The 18,368-nt window shown below is 48.7% G+C and overlaps 1 protein-coding gene across 1 annotated transcript in view; it reads left to right on the top strand.

Annotated features, from left to right (window-relative positions):
• Nucleotides 1–18,368, top strand: part of LOC119098293 (uncharacterized) — an 85,709-nt gene that overhangs the window by 36,631 nt on the left and 30,710 nt on the right. Inside the window, exon 3 of the mRNA XM_037221214.1 lies at nucleotides 10,760–11,097. Coding sequence (XP_037077109.1) covers nucleotides 10,760–11,097 — 338 coding nt within the window. The remainder of the gene's footprint in view (nucleotides 1–10,759; nucleotides 11,098–18,368) is intronic.

Genomic DNA, 18,368 nt, shown 5'->3' with positions numbered 1-18,368 from the left:
ATGATGCATTCACCCTGGTCGAGTTGGAATGGGTGGTTGCCAAGCTTCGCAGCGTGTCAAAAGGTCCGGACACTGCACAGCGACATGCTCAAACATTTGCCGCCTTGCGTGCTTCGCGCTCTTTTAGCGGTATTTAATGCGCTTCGGACCAGTGCTGCCTTTCCAGCCTCTTGGCGAGAAGCTACTGTCGTTCCTATTTTAAAACCGGGTAAAAGTGGACTGGATCCTTTACACTATAGACCTATTTCTCTCACTTCATCGCTCTCTAAGTTAATGGAAAAGATGGTTGATGTCCGCTTAACTTGGTTTTTAGAACATCACGGCGTTTTTACAAACGCCCAGTGTCGTTTTAACAATAATCGCAGGACAGTGGACAGTCTTTTATTACTTGACACTGCGATTCGTATGGGATTGAGAGCAAACCGACACATAGGCGCAGTGTTCTTTGACATAGTGGGCCTATGACACCACATGGCGTCAAGACATTCTTCTCAAGCTATACAGGTATGGTGTACGCGGCAGTATGGGCACCTTCCTTCAAAACCTTCTAGTTGACCTTTCTTTCCGTGTCCGTGTTGGAAACATGCTCTCTGAGAGGCATCCTCAAGTTAACGGTGTGCCCCAAGGTGGCGTTCTCAGCGTTACTTTGTTCGCCGTTATGATCAACGGCATCGAGATTGGGCTGCCGCTGTCTGTAGGTCGTGCCCTTCTTGTTGATGATTTTACCATTTGGACTAGCGCAGCAAGAGCATCATCGGTGGAACGCCGACTCCAGTTAGCTGTTGGCCGTGTTGAGAAGTGGGGTACCGCGAACGGGTTCAGGTTTTCACGTAGCAAGACTGTAGCCATGCATTTTTGTCGTAGCCGACAACGCGGTGGCCTGTCTATCCGTTTGATGGGCAATGCATTCCAACTTAGCCTGTGGCTAGATACCGTGGGGTATACTTTGACCGCCGACTTACATATAAAGCACATCTTGAGACGCTTCGTGAACGCTGTTTTAAATCTTTGAACGTATTTAAATATGTTTCGCGCACATCGTATGTTGGAGCCCGGAGCACGCTTTTACTGCTGTGTCGCGCAATCATGCGCTCTAAGCTGGATTATGCATGTTCATATTTATGACAGCGCGTGTGAGTCCACCAAACGCGTCATTGACACCATCCATCACACTGTTATACGTGCCATCACAGGGGCGTTCCGTACATCTCCCACCCGAAGCCTCTTGGTAGAATCGCACAAGCCGCTGTTGTCAGCGAGGAGGAAAATGTTCGGCGTGCGGTATGCACTTAAGCTGCGACAGTCCCCGTGGCATCCTGCATATCACGGAGTTTTTGCGCGGCCTGCTGTGCCTTTTGTTCGCCATGCACCTCGGGCGCATGCTGTGACCTTTGACTCCCGGAAACAAGCCTTTCTGCGGGAAAAGGAAATTCCCATTCGAAAGGTGAAGCGATCATGCCATCTGTGCAGTTCTCTCTGGCATTTGATATCACCCTTCACAGACACATCTCCGACTGAAACGAAAAGAAAAGAAAAATGTTTCGCTGCCAGATATAATGAGGTCCAGAGCGCTTGAGCGTATGGCGTTATATGAGAGTTACACACATACTTACACGGACGACCCTAAAACTTCTGATGATGTAGGCTGAGCGTTTATGAGCGGCGGCGTCATCCGGTCGTTTTCACTGCCCCCAAGCGCTTCGGTGTTCACATCAGAGCTCATAGCAATCACCAATGCTTTTTGTTTCATTGTAGTCTGTGACGCACCGTTACATTTCATTTTGACGGACTCTCTGAGCAGCGTTCAGGGTTTGAAGTCTTTTTATTCATCATGTCCCCTTATACAGGACATTTTAATACGTTTGACTCAACTGGATCAGGCCGGAAAGAAAGTCATGCTATGCTGGGTTCCCAGTCACGTTGGAATCGCGGGCAACGAGTTGGCTGACGCGGCGAGCGGCACTGGCTCCATGTGTTCGCTCTCTTTCTGTTCCTACCAGAGACTTCTACCCTGCAATAAAACCTTCCTGCACAACAAGTGGCAGCGTTGTTGGGATCGGATGGATGGTAATAAGCTTAGAGAGACAAAACCTAAGCGGGGTAAGTGGTTCTCTTGTTTCCGCAAAACGCGGCGAGAAGAGGTGATCCTGTGCAGATTACGTATCGGACACACGTACGCATTCCACTGCTATATGTTGGAGAGAGACGATCAACCTGTCATCGATGTGGTGCTGTCCTTACTGTTCGCCATATCCTTAGATGTTGTCCGCGCCTCGCGGAAGAACGCCAACGTTACTTTGGACAGCATGACTTGCCCCTTACCCTCTGTGATATGCTAGGAGATAACTCACCATTTCTGGTATCTCACCAGATCTTTTTGTTTCTCAAACACATCAACTTTGGGGCCATTTATGCGGCTCATTTGATAGGTAAAACAAAAGTCGTTATGGGCGCCAAATGACCACCGCAGTCGGCGCGCCCGTAAACTCCAATCAACAACAACATCCATGACTAGGTGGCGCGAAATCTACAAACGCTTTGACAACGCTTATGTCAGTATCGATTTAATGCTATCCTCATGGACTCATGATCGCTCCGTGGACCAGATAAAATTAGGTTCTTCGGGCATTTGGAACAGCCACCTCTCAGCACGCAAACGCGCATAGAGAGGGTCGAGGGAGCGACGGGCTGTCATCCATTGATTTCTGTCAGGGTTGCGAGCGATTCAACCCATGACGTTGTGCAAAAAAAGCTGACTTACAGATAAAGTTTTTTCCAGCGTGACACAACTCCGTCCCTGTTGCCAGCGAATCATAACCGTTTCCCGTCAGGCATCCTGGCAGCCAGAGTTGAGTAGGCCATGAATCCAATGATTTGTGCGATCGCATCCCGTATTAATGCTAACACAAACTGTCCTTAAAAGCTCTGTCGCTTAGTGCATATTATAATGTCACATTATCTATGTTGTTGAAGACCTCATATTGTGTGGCAGACGCTGACTGACGTGAGTCCAAGTCAGCTGATTCACTGCATCAGAGCTGTCTGAAACAAGGAAACAAATTTCGCATTGCTGCCTTTAGAGGCATGCATGCGCGTCAAACCTCTGCCAACGTCACGCGCCCACTGACCAGGCCTGTGATGAAAATTATTACTTTTGTGGCATAACTTGTGAGAGGAGATTGGTATTACAAATATTTTAATGGTTTTTGGACTTTTTATGAAGGCGAAAGGAATGCTTCAAAACCCAATAGTTTGTCGCCGGTGATTCAGTAGTGCTGCATCATTATCACTTTCTCAGTATCATCGTGATGCCTGTCCAGGCAAATATTCCAAAGGGATTTATTGGAGTCTGGTTACAAGACACCCAGCACCGCAAAAATGCCTGATTTGGCCTGTGGTGTTTACGCAAGGTATCCTGGACCCATGAACGTGCAGATCCCATGCTCTGAATAGGACGCTCTTGGGATGCACGCGATTAGTCACAATACGGTACAATTGTGAATAACGTTCGCACAAGAAATATACTCTTGCAACGGCCGCGACGTTGTGGTGAGACAAGGGCAGCACGAAACTCTTTGGACTCTATGAAATTCTGGTCTCTCCGAAAATGTGCTTCTAGGACGAAAAACATCTCGGGTTTAATGCTACTAACGTGTTCATGCTGAGATAACGCTTAGTACAGAATTACAGAGCCCTTCATTTGCATTTTCTCTCAAGCAGCCGTGGGAGCGGCTGCGCGATTCAGTCGTTTATAGCTCACGTCTCCTGCTCCCGTTGCTGAGGTGGGGTCGGGCTCCCGGCAGGGCGCAGGCGAGCCGTCAGCGGCTGACAGCCGTGTGCGATACGATTGCGACGTTTATGATAACCACCTGCGCGTGCTGATACGCTGCGTCGCTAAATAAGCGATGATAAGCGGACGGTGGACGCTGCACGTGGAGCGGCGGGGTGGCTTGTGTGCATTGTGCTGTGCTGCATTTTTGTGGCCTTTGTCTGGTTGCCCTGGACGCGTGACCTTGGTTTTGTTGCCCTGGTTTGAAGGAGCGCACCTTCAGGTCATCTCGCTGCCGGCCGATGACGGGGACTGTTGGAGCCGAGTGGATGCCGAACAGGCGCGCAGTGCAGTTGCAGGGCAACGCATCGTATGACAAATGGTCACGTGAAAAATGTCTTGAGATCGTAAGAAAAAAAACTGCGACAAAGAATAAGACAAAAGATCGTGTTTAAAGGCCTGCGTGCCATATTGCGGGGAAAAGATACCACGGGATAGCAATCGGCAGGAAAACGTTGACTTCATGTAATATTTCGCCGTGCAAGATCGTAGGAAAAGGCCATGTACAAAACATTGTAAACGAAATATGCGATGGGAGAAAAGATTGCCTTGGAGACTGTCATATTTGTATGGGGAATAATGGCCTGGTATGGTAACATTTGTATAGGGAATAATGGCCTGGTATGGTAACATTTGTATGGGGAATAATGGCCTGGTATGGTAACATTTGTATGGGGAATAATGGCCTGGTATGGTAACATTTGTATGGGGAATAATGGCCTGGTATGGTAACATTTGTTATGTACCAGCCGCCGCCGGCTGAGCGGCGGAGCGCGAACCACGGGCCGGGCGCGAGGCGCCCCCGACCGCGCCACGGCCAGAGTGCCTAATGGGCGTTCCGGCCATCAGCTAATTTCGTTTCCATTCGTGCTCATGTTCAGGTCCGTTTTGCATGCGCTCCCTTAGCCTGGGACAGGCTCAGGGCTTCGGACAAAGAGCAGCGGTATGTTCCGGGGTGGTGTCTGGCCCGACGTTTTGCAGTCACGGCGTTTGCCGCGCACTGATTGGGCTGGGCTTGGGCTGGAGCGTGGGCCCGGACTCCGAACTTTCCCGCGGGGCTGGTGGCTGTATTAGCTGGCTCCGCCCTGGTCTGCTGCTATGGTCTGCACGGGCTCTTCTGGGTTGTTCGCCAGCGGTCTGTTGACCGCGGTGCAGCGGGAGCGCGAGCGGCGTGGGACGCGGCTTCACCGGATGTCCCGCTCCCCAGCTGCCTCCTGCTCTGAACATGCTTTTAGCAATCGGGCGTGAAGCGCAGTCATCCCGGGTCGCATGCTGCGCTTCCACCGAGACGTCTCACCCGCTGATGACCTTGTCAACGGGGCCGTGCAGTTACTCCTTCGGCGCGGCCTGTACGCGCAGACGCCTTGCCCGGCCGACTGGCCCGCAGCTACTCCTCCGGCGCGGCCTGTACGCGCAGACGTCTTGCCCGGCCTACTGACCCGCAGCTGCTCCTCCGGCGCGGCCTGTACGCGCAGACGTCTTGCCCGGCCGACTGACGCGTCGCTGGCTTTCTTGCTTACATGTAGTGACCCGACTGCTACGCAAAGTGGGAATGTCAACGGAGAGCGGGGGAGAGGGAGATGCATTGGGACCGATACTAATAGAGTAATGTGGGCGCGTGGTATTGGTCAAATGTGAACTCCACCTCACATTTCTCGGCGCAAGTTGCCCAAGCAACTGCAGTTGGTATCGATCTGCCGTGACGTCACAAAGCTCAGGATCGCCATTTCGAACGGACGTTGTGCCATGTGGATTAAGGTGCGCTAACCCGCACCGCGGTCAAAATTCATATTTGCCACAACTGGCTGAAATAGGTAAAAGAGATATCGATCACCGACCGCGGGTGGGACCGGTGGCCCCGACCAGTGGGCCCATCTGGACGATCTTGATGGGAGCGCACGTGGTCGGGACTGGATTGTCCCTTGTCCGGACTTTCGGGGCCATATCCGGTTTTATTTAGTTATAAAATTGATTGTTCCGTACGCATATCCCCAGCGTCTCGCGACGAAATTGACCAATTTCCATCCACTTAAGTAGGTGACTTGTGTGTCGTTACCCGAAGAAAGATGCTTGAAATGAAGACCAGGGCAACTAAAATGAAGGATTACTTTATTAGGGATTAGTGATAACTACCCGAATCTTGCCTTCCAGTCATCGGCATCAAGTCATCGTGCTTCTTCAGGATTGAGTGAATATTCGCATGCATAAAACCATGTAACCAAACCCTGAAACTTCGTGCACATGACAATGCAGAAATGCAGCTCGGCTTGTGAGGAACAGTGCGATTGAGAAGGAGGTTAATAAGCGAGTTCAGAGAAGGGTTCAGAGACTGTCAGTTACATACATAATGCACGATACTAGCAACAAGAAAGTTTGTTTTGCAGATAGATGCTGGAATTGGCAGAGGCCAGTTAGTTTATGGCTTACGTGCAGGTCATACAAAAGTAATCCATTTTCCGGTAACTTTTTCAGAGCTCTGCTGATGGGACACTGCTCAGCTAGCCGCTGCCTTAGCATGCAGGCGGGATACGACGGCATTGCCATCGTAGCGGATGTGTTATATTGGATGATAACAGAATATTGCAATAAATGAATCGCGAAATTACACTTCAAGCACGGGGTACACAGCCTCTCATGCCTGGCCTGTTGTTCCAAGCCGTATCACGTTTGTCATTCATCAGCAGTGCGTTATTTTTCGGTGATCAACAACAGGAGTGTAGCAGCGCCGGGAGGTACCGTGATTCCCGGGGCCTGGCGCCACCACATTGCTATGCCATTGATATGCTACAATGACCTCAATAATCTGAGGCTCTGCTGCTGCAACGCGGCTGGCATCGACTGCAGTGGGAGCGGCGGGTCTCAAACCCTCCTGTTGGCTCCAAAGACACAGGGAAGGAACTGGTCCGTGATCGAAATTTCTATCGATGGCGCCGAAGCCTTTACCAGCGCACCCCGACGCAAGTTCGGCAGTCTTCCTGGCCGACGGGGTGGCGAAGTTGCCCTCGTTTATATTGAACTTCACACATGAAAGCGAAATTGTTCTTCTTGTCTTCACTTAACCGCGGCCTTCGCCAGCGCTGGGCTACGCCACTGGAGGCGGAGATGCAACATCATAGTCATCAGCCCGCGGACAATCCGCTTTTCCAACCTGGGCTGCTTCTCCACGCTTAGAACTATCGGAAGGTGAACTTTTCCTGCTGTCTGTCGGTCTGCAACACGACCCATGACATTTGTTAAAGATAATCTCAAAGCCATGGACGGCGTTCGTCCCTTATTAGGAGCTCACGTGCAGCCCACATTGGGTAAATTTCCGAAGCCAGCTGGTGGGGTCCGAGTCTGGGGGAGCCGTTCGCGTTCGAACGCCACCATCTGACCCGTGGGCTCTCGCGAGATTTTGACCGGACTGTGGGCCGAACTTCGTGGGCTCTTGCGGTTTAAACGTTTGATTAGTTAGACTAGTGCAATTTTTGTTCTTACTCCGTCTTAGAATTATCCAAAAATCTGAGCGTGGTGCCAAATAATACAGTTATGAAGACCTGTAATCGGATTTTTACGAGAGCCCCAGTGACAAAAAAACCCATTGCAGACATAACATCGCTAAACGAAGTTGCACAAGTGGAACAACTTTAAGCAGTCATCTCACTGAAAAGCTCATAAGTAACAGCCCCAATTTTTCAAAGCGTGACCGGTTTACATTCACAAACTCAGTCATTAAGATGCACCTGTATATGTACCATATTACATAGTGCACTATACCATATACTACACCTGCGCCTATTTTGAGGGTGATGTGCACTTAAACTGTGGTGTTTATACACAAACCAAAACTTTCTCGTTGTATGCACAAACCGAGCAGCATAACAATATCAATGGTCAATGAAATGACAGGAAAAACGTATGCTCTTCATTGTCCTAGCCTCGCTTACTTGTCAATACCGCCCCAGTTATTGGTGTATGAAATGCGGAACAATTGTCGACGTAGAAATAAGCTTCGTTGTTGATGCAGAGCTGATCTGTTTATACCGGAAAGAACATACAAATTGCGGTCGGGACAAAAGCGACTCGTACCTATGAGCATCAACCTTACTGCCATTGCCATTAGTTTTCAGCATATTTGTCTCATTGATACTTTTGCTTTGTTTGCTTTTTCATCTCTTCTGATACCTGTATCTGCATACAGGTCTGTGTCCAAAATGCCATTTCAAAATATGACGTCAATCTAATATTTGATGTCAATCGAAACTCGGAGTCCGCAAGCAGTCTATGTGAAATGTGGACAGAGGGCCTGGATAAGATATGCGCAGTTTTTTTCTCGTTTGGTAGAAATGCCGCCGCAGCATTTAACGATATCTCACGATCTTTTTGTGGCAGTGCTAAATGTCAATGTCACCTGAGTGGCGAAGATTCTTGGACGAAATGTTCTTGTTATCTTGGTGTGTACGCCGTATTACAAAAGGCACGGCGTTGGTTTTTTGGGATTGCACAAGGATAGTGGTGAATGGTTAGAGGGAAATATGGATCATTTCAAAGCTTTCATGTGGCATGTATTGTGTTTGTTGTATGATGTATCCACTTATGTACAGAAAACACCATATGGAAGCCTGTATGACGGTTATGATATCGCAGTGGTTTTGACACATTTGAAAGGTGTTTGCGCCATGTACGGTGTAACGAACTGAGGAAACTCCCATGACTGGAAACACCTATATTTTTTACTCCATGTGCAAAGCGGTCAGTTGGTGCATGCAATTCTAGAAGGCATAGCCTGTAGAAGCCGAGATTAGGTTCAGGGTGAAATCTCGGGTACATGTTGGTGTATCAGCACTTTGGTACAATAGAGATTCCATAACCCAGGTACTTTGATCATTGTTGTCTAAGCAACATCACTGATGTTATCCAAGCGATGTTGTGCATTAGATGACACTGGCATGACATTTGACGCACACTTTATGTATCGGTCTTAAATGGGGAGAAATGTACAAATGCAGATTGCAACAAATGTAGTGCCTGCGAGTTAATGCCGGGTCATCGTTGTAGCACAGCGGGGTTTTGCGGGCTGGATCTCGAGTTGGCCTGGTGGCCGGGTTGCGGGCCGACGTTTTGGAAAAAGCTGCGTCTCTTGTCCAGCATGCGCTCTGCCGTCCCGATGTGTATTCCCCCCCCCCCCCCCCCCGCCTCCATACCGCCCCCGCCTCCCTGTTTGGTCAAAGTGTTTGAGAAACGTGCGCCGGGTGCCCGTTGTTGTCTCCTGACTTTTACCTCCTCCTCATGAAAACGAGACCCTAGGGGCACCCGTGCACTCCTGTCCGCCTTGCGCGGGGGAGGGGTGGCGGCGGAAGTGGCGCCTTTTGGCGCTCGGCCGCCAGCTGCAAGCTGTGCTTTTCGACGGAGTCGTGTCAAAGAAAAGAAGCCGCTCATGCGACCGTTGTGTCGAACTTTCCCTAAACTGCACGGTGTTTTGTGCATGTGCTATTTCTCCCACACGACCTTTTCATTATGAAACACGAAACGTTGCGTATACACGAGCACATCACGATATTTGGACTAGCGAATACTTACAGCACCGCGCTGCCATCTCTCGGAGAGTTTGAAGTACTACAAGTTAGTGCCGGGTGGCAATATTGCAAAGCTGGTTTGGCAGCACCTCACTGTCACACTAATGTTCCATGACGCAATCAATGATGTTTGGAGGAGCATATTTACTAAATATGAAATTTTGTTTCTAGAACAGTGTTTTCCTCAAGCTTAACAGTGAAGTTAGCTCATTTCATCATATCTGATGCTTTAATATCCTCAAATACAGAACATTCTCTTTGAAGGGAGGGTTCCACACATATGTGGTTTTGAACTGAAATAGCCATCTTGAAGATCATTCGGTGCAGTGGAAAGCCATGCCCCTCATAAAACCCAAACCATTCAACTGAGCTAAACGCCCGCGAAAAGAGGGGAGTGTCTAAAGGTCACCTTGGCATTCTTGACTCCACCATACATCGTTCAAATCCTGCCATTCCATAAGCCATGCGGCCATTAAGACGAAGAAAAACACAATTCTTGAATCGCCATTATCCAGCGTTCGCGAGGACGATGTCCAGATACAACGGCTTTCCATTGGCTCTCATTCAATGTTATGCAAGGCACTATGACGTTATCAAAAAATGACGCATTGTGGAGCGTATTTACTAAACAGATATTGTGTTGCCTGTCCTTTTATAAGTCTGTTCTGCTTATAGTATACCAATAGTAATAAGCTTGTCTCTAGAGCAGCCTTTTCCATAAGTCAGCTCATTTGATCGTATCTGATATTTGCTTTAATATCTTGAAATGTAAAATATTCCCTGTAAGCTGAGCTGTCAGTCTGCCTAACGAATAAGACCCTGGTAGCATTATCGTGACAGGAAAGCTCCGTAGCGAAACCCGTTCTTTATACGTGCCTCATGCAAGCAGCATGGGGTTGAAACACAATCTCATGTGGGCAAAATGGAGGTCCACAGCGATTACACCCACTGTACTTGGCATTCATCAGACTGGGCACAGCTGTAGGCGGTCAGCCAACAGCTGCGCGCATGCGTCAGACCCGCGATGAGTGCACCGCCAGTCGGGGACCCACCCGCTGTCGGCCGCAAGGTCTCAAACCTGACGAGTGGCTACCAGACAAAGGCAGGGGGTCCCGGATTTGTTTTGCTTTCGGGGCACTGACAGTTTTTATGTTCTTTAGGAGCTTGTGTAAAGGAAGGTATCAGGAAATGATTGGGATGAGTTAATACTCGACGTTTGAAGCAGAGCTCTGCTTGGAGCATCGAGCGTCGAGGATCTTCGTTCATTGTTCGCCATTTTCATTTGTTCGCCGTGACACTCCCCACTACGGGTGTGCCTTTGCCATGCGCTCCGTGCCGTGTCCAGCCGTCTCTTACGCATCTGCCGCTTTTTCAGGCTCACCACCCCACGGGCGGCAACCGAACCCTGTGGCGAAGCCGCAGCCGCAGGCGGAACGGGGATCGGAGCCGGAGCCCAAGCTGGAGCCGGCGGCGAAACCGGACCCGGAGCCGGAAGTGGTACCGGCGCCGCCGCCGCTGCAGGCCGAGTGCAGCGTGTGCGGCGAGCGGTTCTGGCGCCAGGACGTTCTGGTGCAGCACATGGCGGCCCACCAGGCCACGCACCGCTTCTCCTGCCGCAAGTGCGTGTTCCGCTGTCGCACCAAGCACCAGCTGGCCGATCACATTCGCAAGCAGCACGTCACCATCAAGCGGCGCCATCAGCCAGCCGTCGGGGTGAGTTGGCTTCCTCCCCTTCCGCTGCCGGAGAGCGGGGCGAGACCGCGTCCGGTGTGAGACGCGAGGCGTGGGTGCTGCCCATGTCGAGCAACTCATCAGCAGCATATGCATTTTCAACCGCCGAACGATAGGTGGAACATGACGGGGGACATTCGGGCTCGCCGCCCTACGGGCAGCAACCGGGGCCTGGAGTACAGCCGAAGCCGAAGCCGAAACCGAACCGAAACCGGAACCGGAATCGGAACGAGAACCGGAACCGGAACGAGAGCCGGAACCGGAACGAGAACCGGAACCGGAACGAGAGCCGGAACCGGAACGAGAACTGGTACCAAAACAAAAACTGGATTTAAAAGCTTGCGGCGTTTATTTTCTAACCACACACCTCTATCGGCGATCTTCGGGTAGCAATGTTTTGCGGAGATTTGCCAACAGGTTCGTAGAGACGCATGATTTGATAAAACTGCGGTCGGCTCGCCATAAGCAGGACCATGTTTTTTGGACAGGAATGAAGCCACGTCTCTTTTAACCGAAATTTTCAAAACTTTCTAAGAACGGTTAGTGACATCTCTGTCACAGACGCGACAAAATAAATTCCTACATCCTTGAAGGGCCCAGGTTCATAAATGTGCAGTACTGAAAGGCGTACAGACTTATAGAGCTTGCTTATGTACTTTTAGGGCTTACGAGGCTTACATACAATAGCATGATCCAAGCCGATTGATCCGTAGATCAAATGATCCCAAAGCCCGCCTTGCTCCACTCAGCACCGATGCAAACAACAATGGCGCAGCCAGCATGCGACGCCCTCGACCGAATCACATTGCTAGTTGCCAGGCCCAGCATTTTCCTAGAATTTGGGTGAAAGAAAGGCATCGGCTGAAGAAATGTCTTACGGGTTCTCGTTTAATAATTTATTTTTTTTAGTTGGATACCCGTTGTTTACCTATTGCATGTTAATGGAAGTCGTCGAAGCAACATCTTTATGCATGTTAAACACATATTAAGACCTCAAAAAATATGATATAGCTTTTAACACATTTTCAGTGCATTTCTTTCGTGAAAACGGCTCATATATTAAATCCGACAATGTCTTTGATCGGTGGTGAATTCGTGTTTATTTTCCGCTGATCTTAAACGTGTTTCTTTTGATATCTGTCAAAAGCGTCCAAGATAAGACACTTTAAATACAACGGCACCCCTAAAGAAATGAAACACCATTTCACATGTCCAGAATCACGTAAGTTGTTCAGTGCATCAGCGAGGGACATTATTCACATAGATAAGCCAGTAGTATTAGCCTTATTCCTCGGAATAACTAGGGTGATAGAGATATAGTTAGGTTGATATTTTGGCAACATGCCTTTATCGAAACAATAGCAGAAGTGAATTTGAATTCGCTTCTGCTGTAGTTTGCGGAAGTGAATTTGAATTCACTTCTGCTATTGTTTGCAGAGGTGAATTGTAATTCACTTCTGCTGTTGTTTCGATAATGACACGCTGCCGAAATATCAACCCAACTATATCTCCATTATCCTGGTTTCTCCGAGGAATAAGGCTCATTCTACTGTCTTATTTCACATACTCAAAAAAGATGTCCCAACAATTTAGGTATACAGCATATTCGAGTTGCCATACTTATACCTCCTATATATAGCTTTACAATGTTGACTACCGTGGAACTGCTTTCACGGGAATACGCTCTTTGTAGCCAGGAAGTCAAAATTAGGTCAGTTGCTGCACTGCTGAAGGCCAGGCACGCAACATTGCACGCTGCAGTTGCAGCAGCCACAGCGCAGACCGTTGGCTTACAGACTGTTGCGAGTGTTGAGGAGAAATCGTTTGCTATGGCCGTTGTACCAGCAAGCAGATCTACATTGAAAACCACGAAGAGGAGGAAGGTTACACGTAGTGATGATGACTATGAAGAGCAGTGAAGAAATGTGACGGATGCTGACCGGTAGTACGTCGCTCAAGGTCTTTTAAGATGTCGTGACGCTACTTGCAACCCATAGTAACCCTGATGAAGAGACATGACACGACTATCTATGGCGCGAATGCGGTCGGTCCCGGTGACTCAGTTGGTTAGAGCGCCTGCCTTCCGATTTATCCACCCGTGGCGGGGTGGGTTCGAGTCGCTTTAGGCGCTCGCAATTTGTCCTTGATAAGTATAGCCTGCGGTCGGTAGCAGCGACCGCGTTAAAGGTCAGTTGATATCATAGGGCAGGGTGAATCGTGCCAAGCATTGCGGCACGTTAAACTTTCGCAATCAAGTTTTGCCGTCGCCTGGAATTGCGTGATCGGATGGTGGGGTCAGGGCTCACACAACAAGTGCTGCTTAGCGTGAACTCCCATCCGAGAAATCCAGTCATTCAAAAATTTCAGATGAAATTATTGTTAAAAATTAAGACGTGAAAAAATCCAGTTAGAAATAAGAATTTGTTAGCATTTAAGATGACGGCGGCCACCATCTTGAGTTATGAGAAGGCTCAAGTTTGCACAAAAAGCAGCCAAGCTCAGTTGGCCTTTCCTTATTATATACAACATATTTCCGTGGAAAGTGTGCAGTAGTGAACATTGCAGGGTCAAAATTTTGGCGACTTGCCTAGTTTGCACGGGCCTTTGAAGAAAAAGTTATGCAAATACACAATTATGCCATCTACACATTTTATGATATTACATTGCAAAAATCGCACATTCACGCTCAATTCCCTGAGGGCGAGAGTTCTCCCGTCATACAAAGGCAGGGTACCTCGCGTGCCCATTTGCTGGCTAATGTTCGGATGCCTGTCTAATATATGCGGCTTCTAAAGTTTAAGCTTCTTTTCTGACTGCACTTGGCTATGATGGTCGTGTTATCGACCAGGATGTTCCGGGTGGACCGTGAGCCATGCGCCACCTTTAAGTGTCTTTCTGGAGCACCATTTTGCAGGCGCGTGGTGCTGCGGCGAGACATGTTGTCTGACCAATATGGGATGAATTGTGGCGGCACGCACAGTCACCAGGAGGACCACCAGAACTCATACACGATATTGGCGGGCTTAAGAGCGGATCTGTCGCGTGCTAAGTTGTTGGTCATGATCTCGCCAGATACATTTTGATCATTTTGCAAAATGTCTGTGTACCTGATCCACTCCAGCGCTACGCCTTCCCATAGAGGTCCCTATAAAAGTCATTGAAATATGCGCTTAGGATTTACCTTTTCATATCTCACAGGGGCTACTGTTCCGCCAAACTGCGCGGCGTTTTTGTTGCCAAAAGCTATAGCGTGCGTTTTGAATTAATGACGATCAGCAGCATGGGTATCAAACCCCACATATACTGTAGATATGTTGATGACATTTTGGTGGATACTGAAAGTGCGCAACAACTCGTCTCCCTAAAAGCAACAGTTGGGGAGCACGCAGTTGTTCAATTCATCGTTGAACCAGCTGAAGAAAAAATGTCGTTCCTTGATGGCCAAAGTCACGCATCTCATGTCACCTTTTTACATCTCAGAGAGCCCAGTGATATTGGACACCGCTTGAAAGGTGCTAGTGGGTGTTCTGATCAAGGCAAAGATGCCTTATTCACGAGTGTGTCCACCGCGCCGAAAAACGTTATTCGACCCAGACATTGTTCATCAGGAGCTGCAAAGGATAAAACAGATCTTGCCAAACGACAACCACAGATTGAGCAACGTAGACGGCCATACCGAACAGCAACTACACCAATGCTGTTTTCTCGCACCGCAAGAGATTACGAACCGACTAACCTGATGACGACCAAGTCAGGCAAATAAAGCTATTCTTCTAAGGAAGCATGTCCACCGCCTACAAAAAGGTGAAAAGAGTTCTTCGTGAAAATGCCCCGAAAAATTGTGTACCCACTAGACCTCGAGACAAAATTAAACTTGTTGTTTTCTACAAAGACTAAGCTGCAACTGGCCAGATCATGACCGACCACTTTGTGCACGACAAAGCCGCTCTCAGGGCTGCCAATGTCGTGGGAGTTCCGATGGCCTCTCGCTGACTTAGCACGTCACAGAGACGCACCCATATTGGTCACACAATAGTACTGTCTCGTCGCATCACTGCGCACCTGAAAATTTCTGGTGCTGCAGAAAGACACTGAGACGTGGCGTATGGCTCATGGGTCACCCGGAACACCATAACACCACCATCATGGCCAGATTCACTGATGAGAAGGAGCCTACGACTTGATATGTCTTTATGGCTTGTGTGATGTCTTTATGACCTGAAGCTATGACCCGTCTTTATATGACAAAACAACTTTAGCATCCTGGCAATAGTGTGGATGTGGGATTCTTGCAATGTAGCATCACAAAATATGTGGATGATATTTATATTCATCCTATTTGTGTATCATTGTTTGCATCAGTGAGTACTCGTGCACACTGTATATCTTAATCGTTGTGATAGTTACATTGTATGTATGAAATGATGTTCGACTCCGACGGATTGAAGGAATTTCAATGAAACATATTCGAGGTTGCGGGAGAATAAACATGAATTTGCTACCGATCCGAGACACTGGACAGTATGCCATGATGTCATTGCGCCTGTTTTGTATGTCTGATGGTGTGATGGATTTAACGAAACATTACGCGATAACAATTCCGGCCAATCCTGCATAACTTTTCGAATCATGGTTATGAAGATGATAAGGAGCCTAGAATACCTGGACAAGAAGAAAACAAAACGCAAAATATTCTATCATCTCCTCCCAGATGTTATATATATATATATATATATATATATATATATATATATAATATATCACAGTTTCACAGTTTGTGTCAAAAAATCCCGCCACCTGCATCCCATTACCAAATTTGGATCATCTTCTCCATTCATTTCACACAGATCAACTACGATTCAGGTGAGTGATGAGGCTGCTTCCCTGCTCTGTCGAACTGAGACTAGCGTGGAACCCCCCATCCACAACTTCAGCAGTGTCATGGCTGCAATCACAACGCTGTCGTGCAGCCTGGGCGTGAACACGCGGCGGACGCCATCTGCCTCCATGTTGTGTTGTGGACCTGTTTGGTGCGCCCCCAGATGCAGGTGCTGGTGGTTGGGGGCCCGTGCACTGTCCTGGCTTTGGGTCGCCGGGCCAATCCAGCGCGGAGTCAGACGTGGGGCGCACGTCCGTTGGGGTGCTTTATATATATATATATATATATATATATATATATATATATATATATATATATATATATATGACGGGATTTTTTGACACGAACTGTGAAATCAGGGTTGATTAGATCAAGCTATCTTATAAGATAACGCAATAGTCAGAATTTATTTGGATGACCATTGGGCTTCACGGGTGCCATGAACTCAAGGCTGCTGTCGGTCATCAGTGACGTTTGTGCGGGTGATTGGCTGCATGCGGCAGTTTGCGTTGTGTGTCCTTGACGTCGCCGGATGGAGAGACCGGTCAGCTGTTGAGCGGCGTGGCTTGGTCTTCCGCCCGCGGCATCACTGCCGCATGCAGACGTCCGGTGTCTGAAACGCATCAGTGGGGTGGTGCAAGACCTGCGTGATGCTTTTTGAGGCTTGCGTTTGTGTACCTTATCGTGCGCTGTGGTGGTGCAGGAAGTCAAGCATTTGCTCATTTGGCAAACGTTCTCCGTCTGTTGTGATTGAATGCTAGTATTGATATGGTTTCCATCCATACATTGCGTCCCTCGCGTAATCATGAAGCCGAAGGTAAGCTCAATGTTTGCTGGAATGCACTGTCACTCTTCATTCATTTTGGCGACCCGCTGTAGAGAATGGGACCTGCACAGGGAAGAAGACACTGAGTCGACAGTTTTAGCCTACTTGGGTCTATTTATTTGCACACCGGGTCTTCCCAAAAGCCGTCGCAAATTACGAGTAAAGCTGTAGCATTTTCCTAATTCATGTGGCGCTTTCTTTTCTTGCCAGAAGTTCTCTGTTTACGCCATCATAATTCTGCGAAGTTTTGCTCCCGGCTTGGATCGCATAAGAGATGAGAACGCGATTGTGCTGCTCTCAGTCATGGCAAGGTTTTAGTTCGTACCGCCCGGACTGGAGACTGGGCGCAGTTGACAGTGTATGATAGGTGGCAGGGCTGTTCCACATGCCAACTGGCAGTTACTCGGTTTTTTGTTACCAAAAAGTCGCATTGTGTACTGATGATATTCCGTCTCTTGCTAGGCGAAAAGTCTTTTGGGGAAATCGTTCGGCACGCCCAATCCCATCAACTCAACAACTCACTCCCACCTGCAGTCCAGATGGTCGTACGCTCAGCAGATCGCGGGGCGCGAAATGGCCGCGGCTCGACGTGGTGTTAGGCAGGATAAGTTTATCTCTGAACCAGTGCTAATGGTGGGGGATTTGGCGGCCTCAGCCGGCATAACGTCCACCTCGAGTGGCACAGGCACGATGGGTTTTATGACTGGTTTCGGTTTGTGTGTGAATCGATTCCTGATTGCATGAAGTTTGCGCTGAGTCAGGATGCAGCCGATTCTTTGAAGCCTTTGCCATGAGTGAAACTCTCTCTCTCTCTCTCTCTCTCTCTCTCTCTCTCTCTCTCTCTCTCTCTCTCTCTCCTCTCTCTCTCTCTCTCTCTCTCTGTCTCTGTCTCTGTCTCTGTTCTGTCTCTGTCTTGTTCTGTTCTGTCTCTCGTCTCTCTGTCTATCTGTCCGTTTGTCTCTCGTCTCTCTGTCTCTGTCTCTCTGTCTCTCTGTCTCTCTGTCTTCTTAGTCCTTCTGGCTCTCTGTCTCTATTCTGTCTCTCTGTCTCTCGTCTCTCTTCTCTGTCTCTCTTCTCTGTCTCTCTGTTCTCTGTATCTGTCTCTCTGTCTCTCTGTCTCTAGTCTCTCGTCTCTCTGTCTCTCTGTCTCTCTGTCTCTCTGTCTCTCTGTATATCGTCTCTCTGTCTCTCTGTCTCTCTGTTCTCTGTCTCTCTGTCTCTCTGTCTCTCTGGTCCTCATGTCTCTCTGTTCTATGTCTCTTGTCTCTCGTCTCTCTGTTCTCTCTGTCTCTTGTCTCTCTGTCTCTCTGTCTCTCTGTTCTCTGTCTCTCTGTCTCTGTCTCTCTCTCTCTCTCTCTCCTCTCTCTCTCTCTCTCTCTCTCTCTCTTCTCTCTCTCTCTCTCTCTCTCCTCTCTCTCTCTCTCTCTCTCTCTCTCTCTCTCTCTCTCTCTCTCTCTCTTCTTCTCTCTCTCTCTTCTCTCTCTCTCTCTCTCTCTCTCTCTCTCTCTCTTCTCTCTCTCTCTCTCTCTCCTCTCTCTCTCTCTCTCT

Source organism: Pollicipes pollicipes, unplaced genomic scaffold (assembly GCF_011947565.3).
Source record: "Pollicipes pollicipes isolate AB1234 unplaced genomic scaffold, Ppol_2.1 Scaffold_4740;HRSCAF=5597_pilon_pilon_pilon, whole genome shotgun sequence".
Classification (NCBI taxonomy): Eukaryota; Metazoa; Arthropoda; class Thecostraca; order Pollicipedomorpha; family Pollicipedidae; genus Pollicipes; species Pollicipes pollicipes.
Note: the sequence above shows the minus strand (reverse complement) of the source record. Positions and strands in the feature narration are given on the sequence as shown.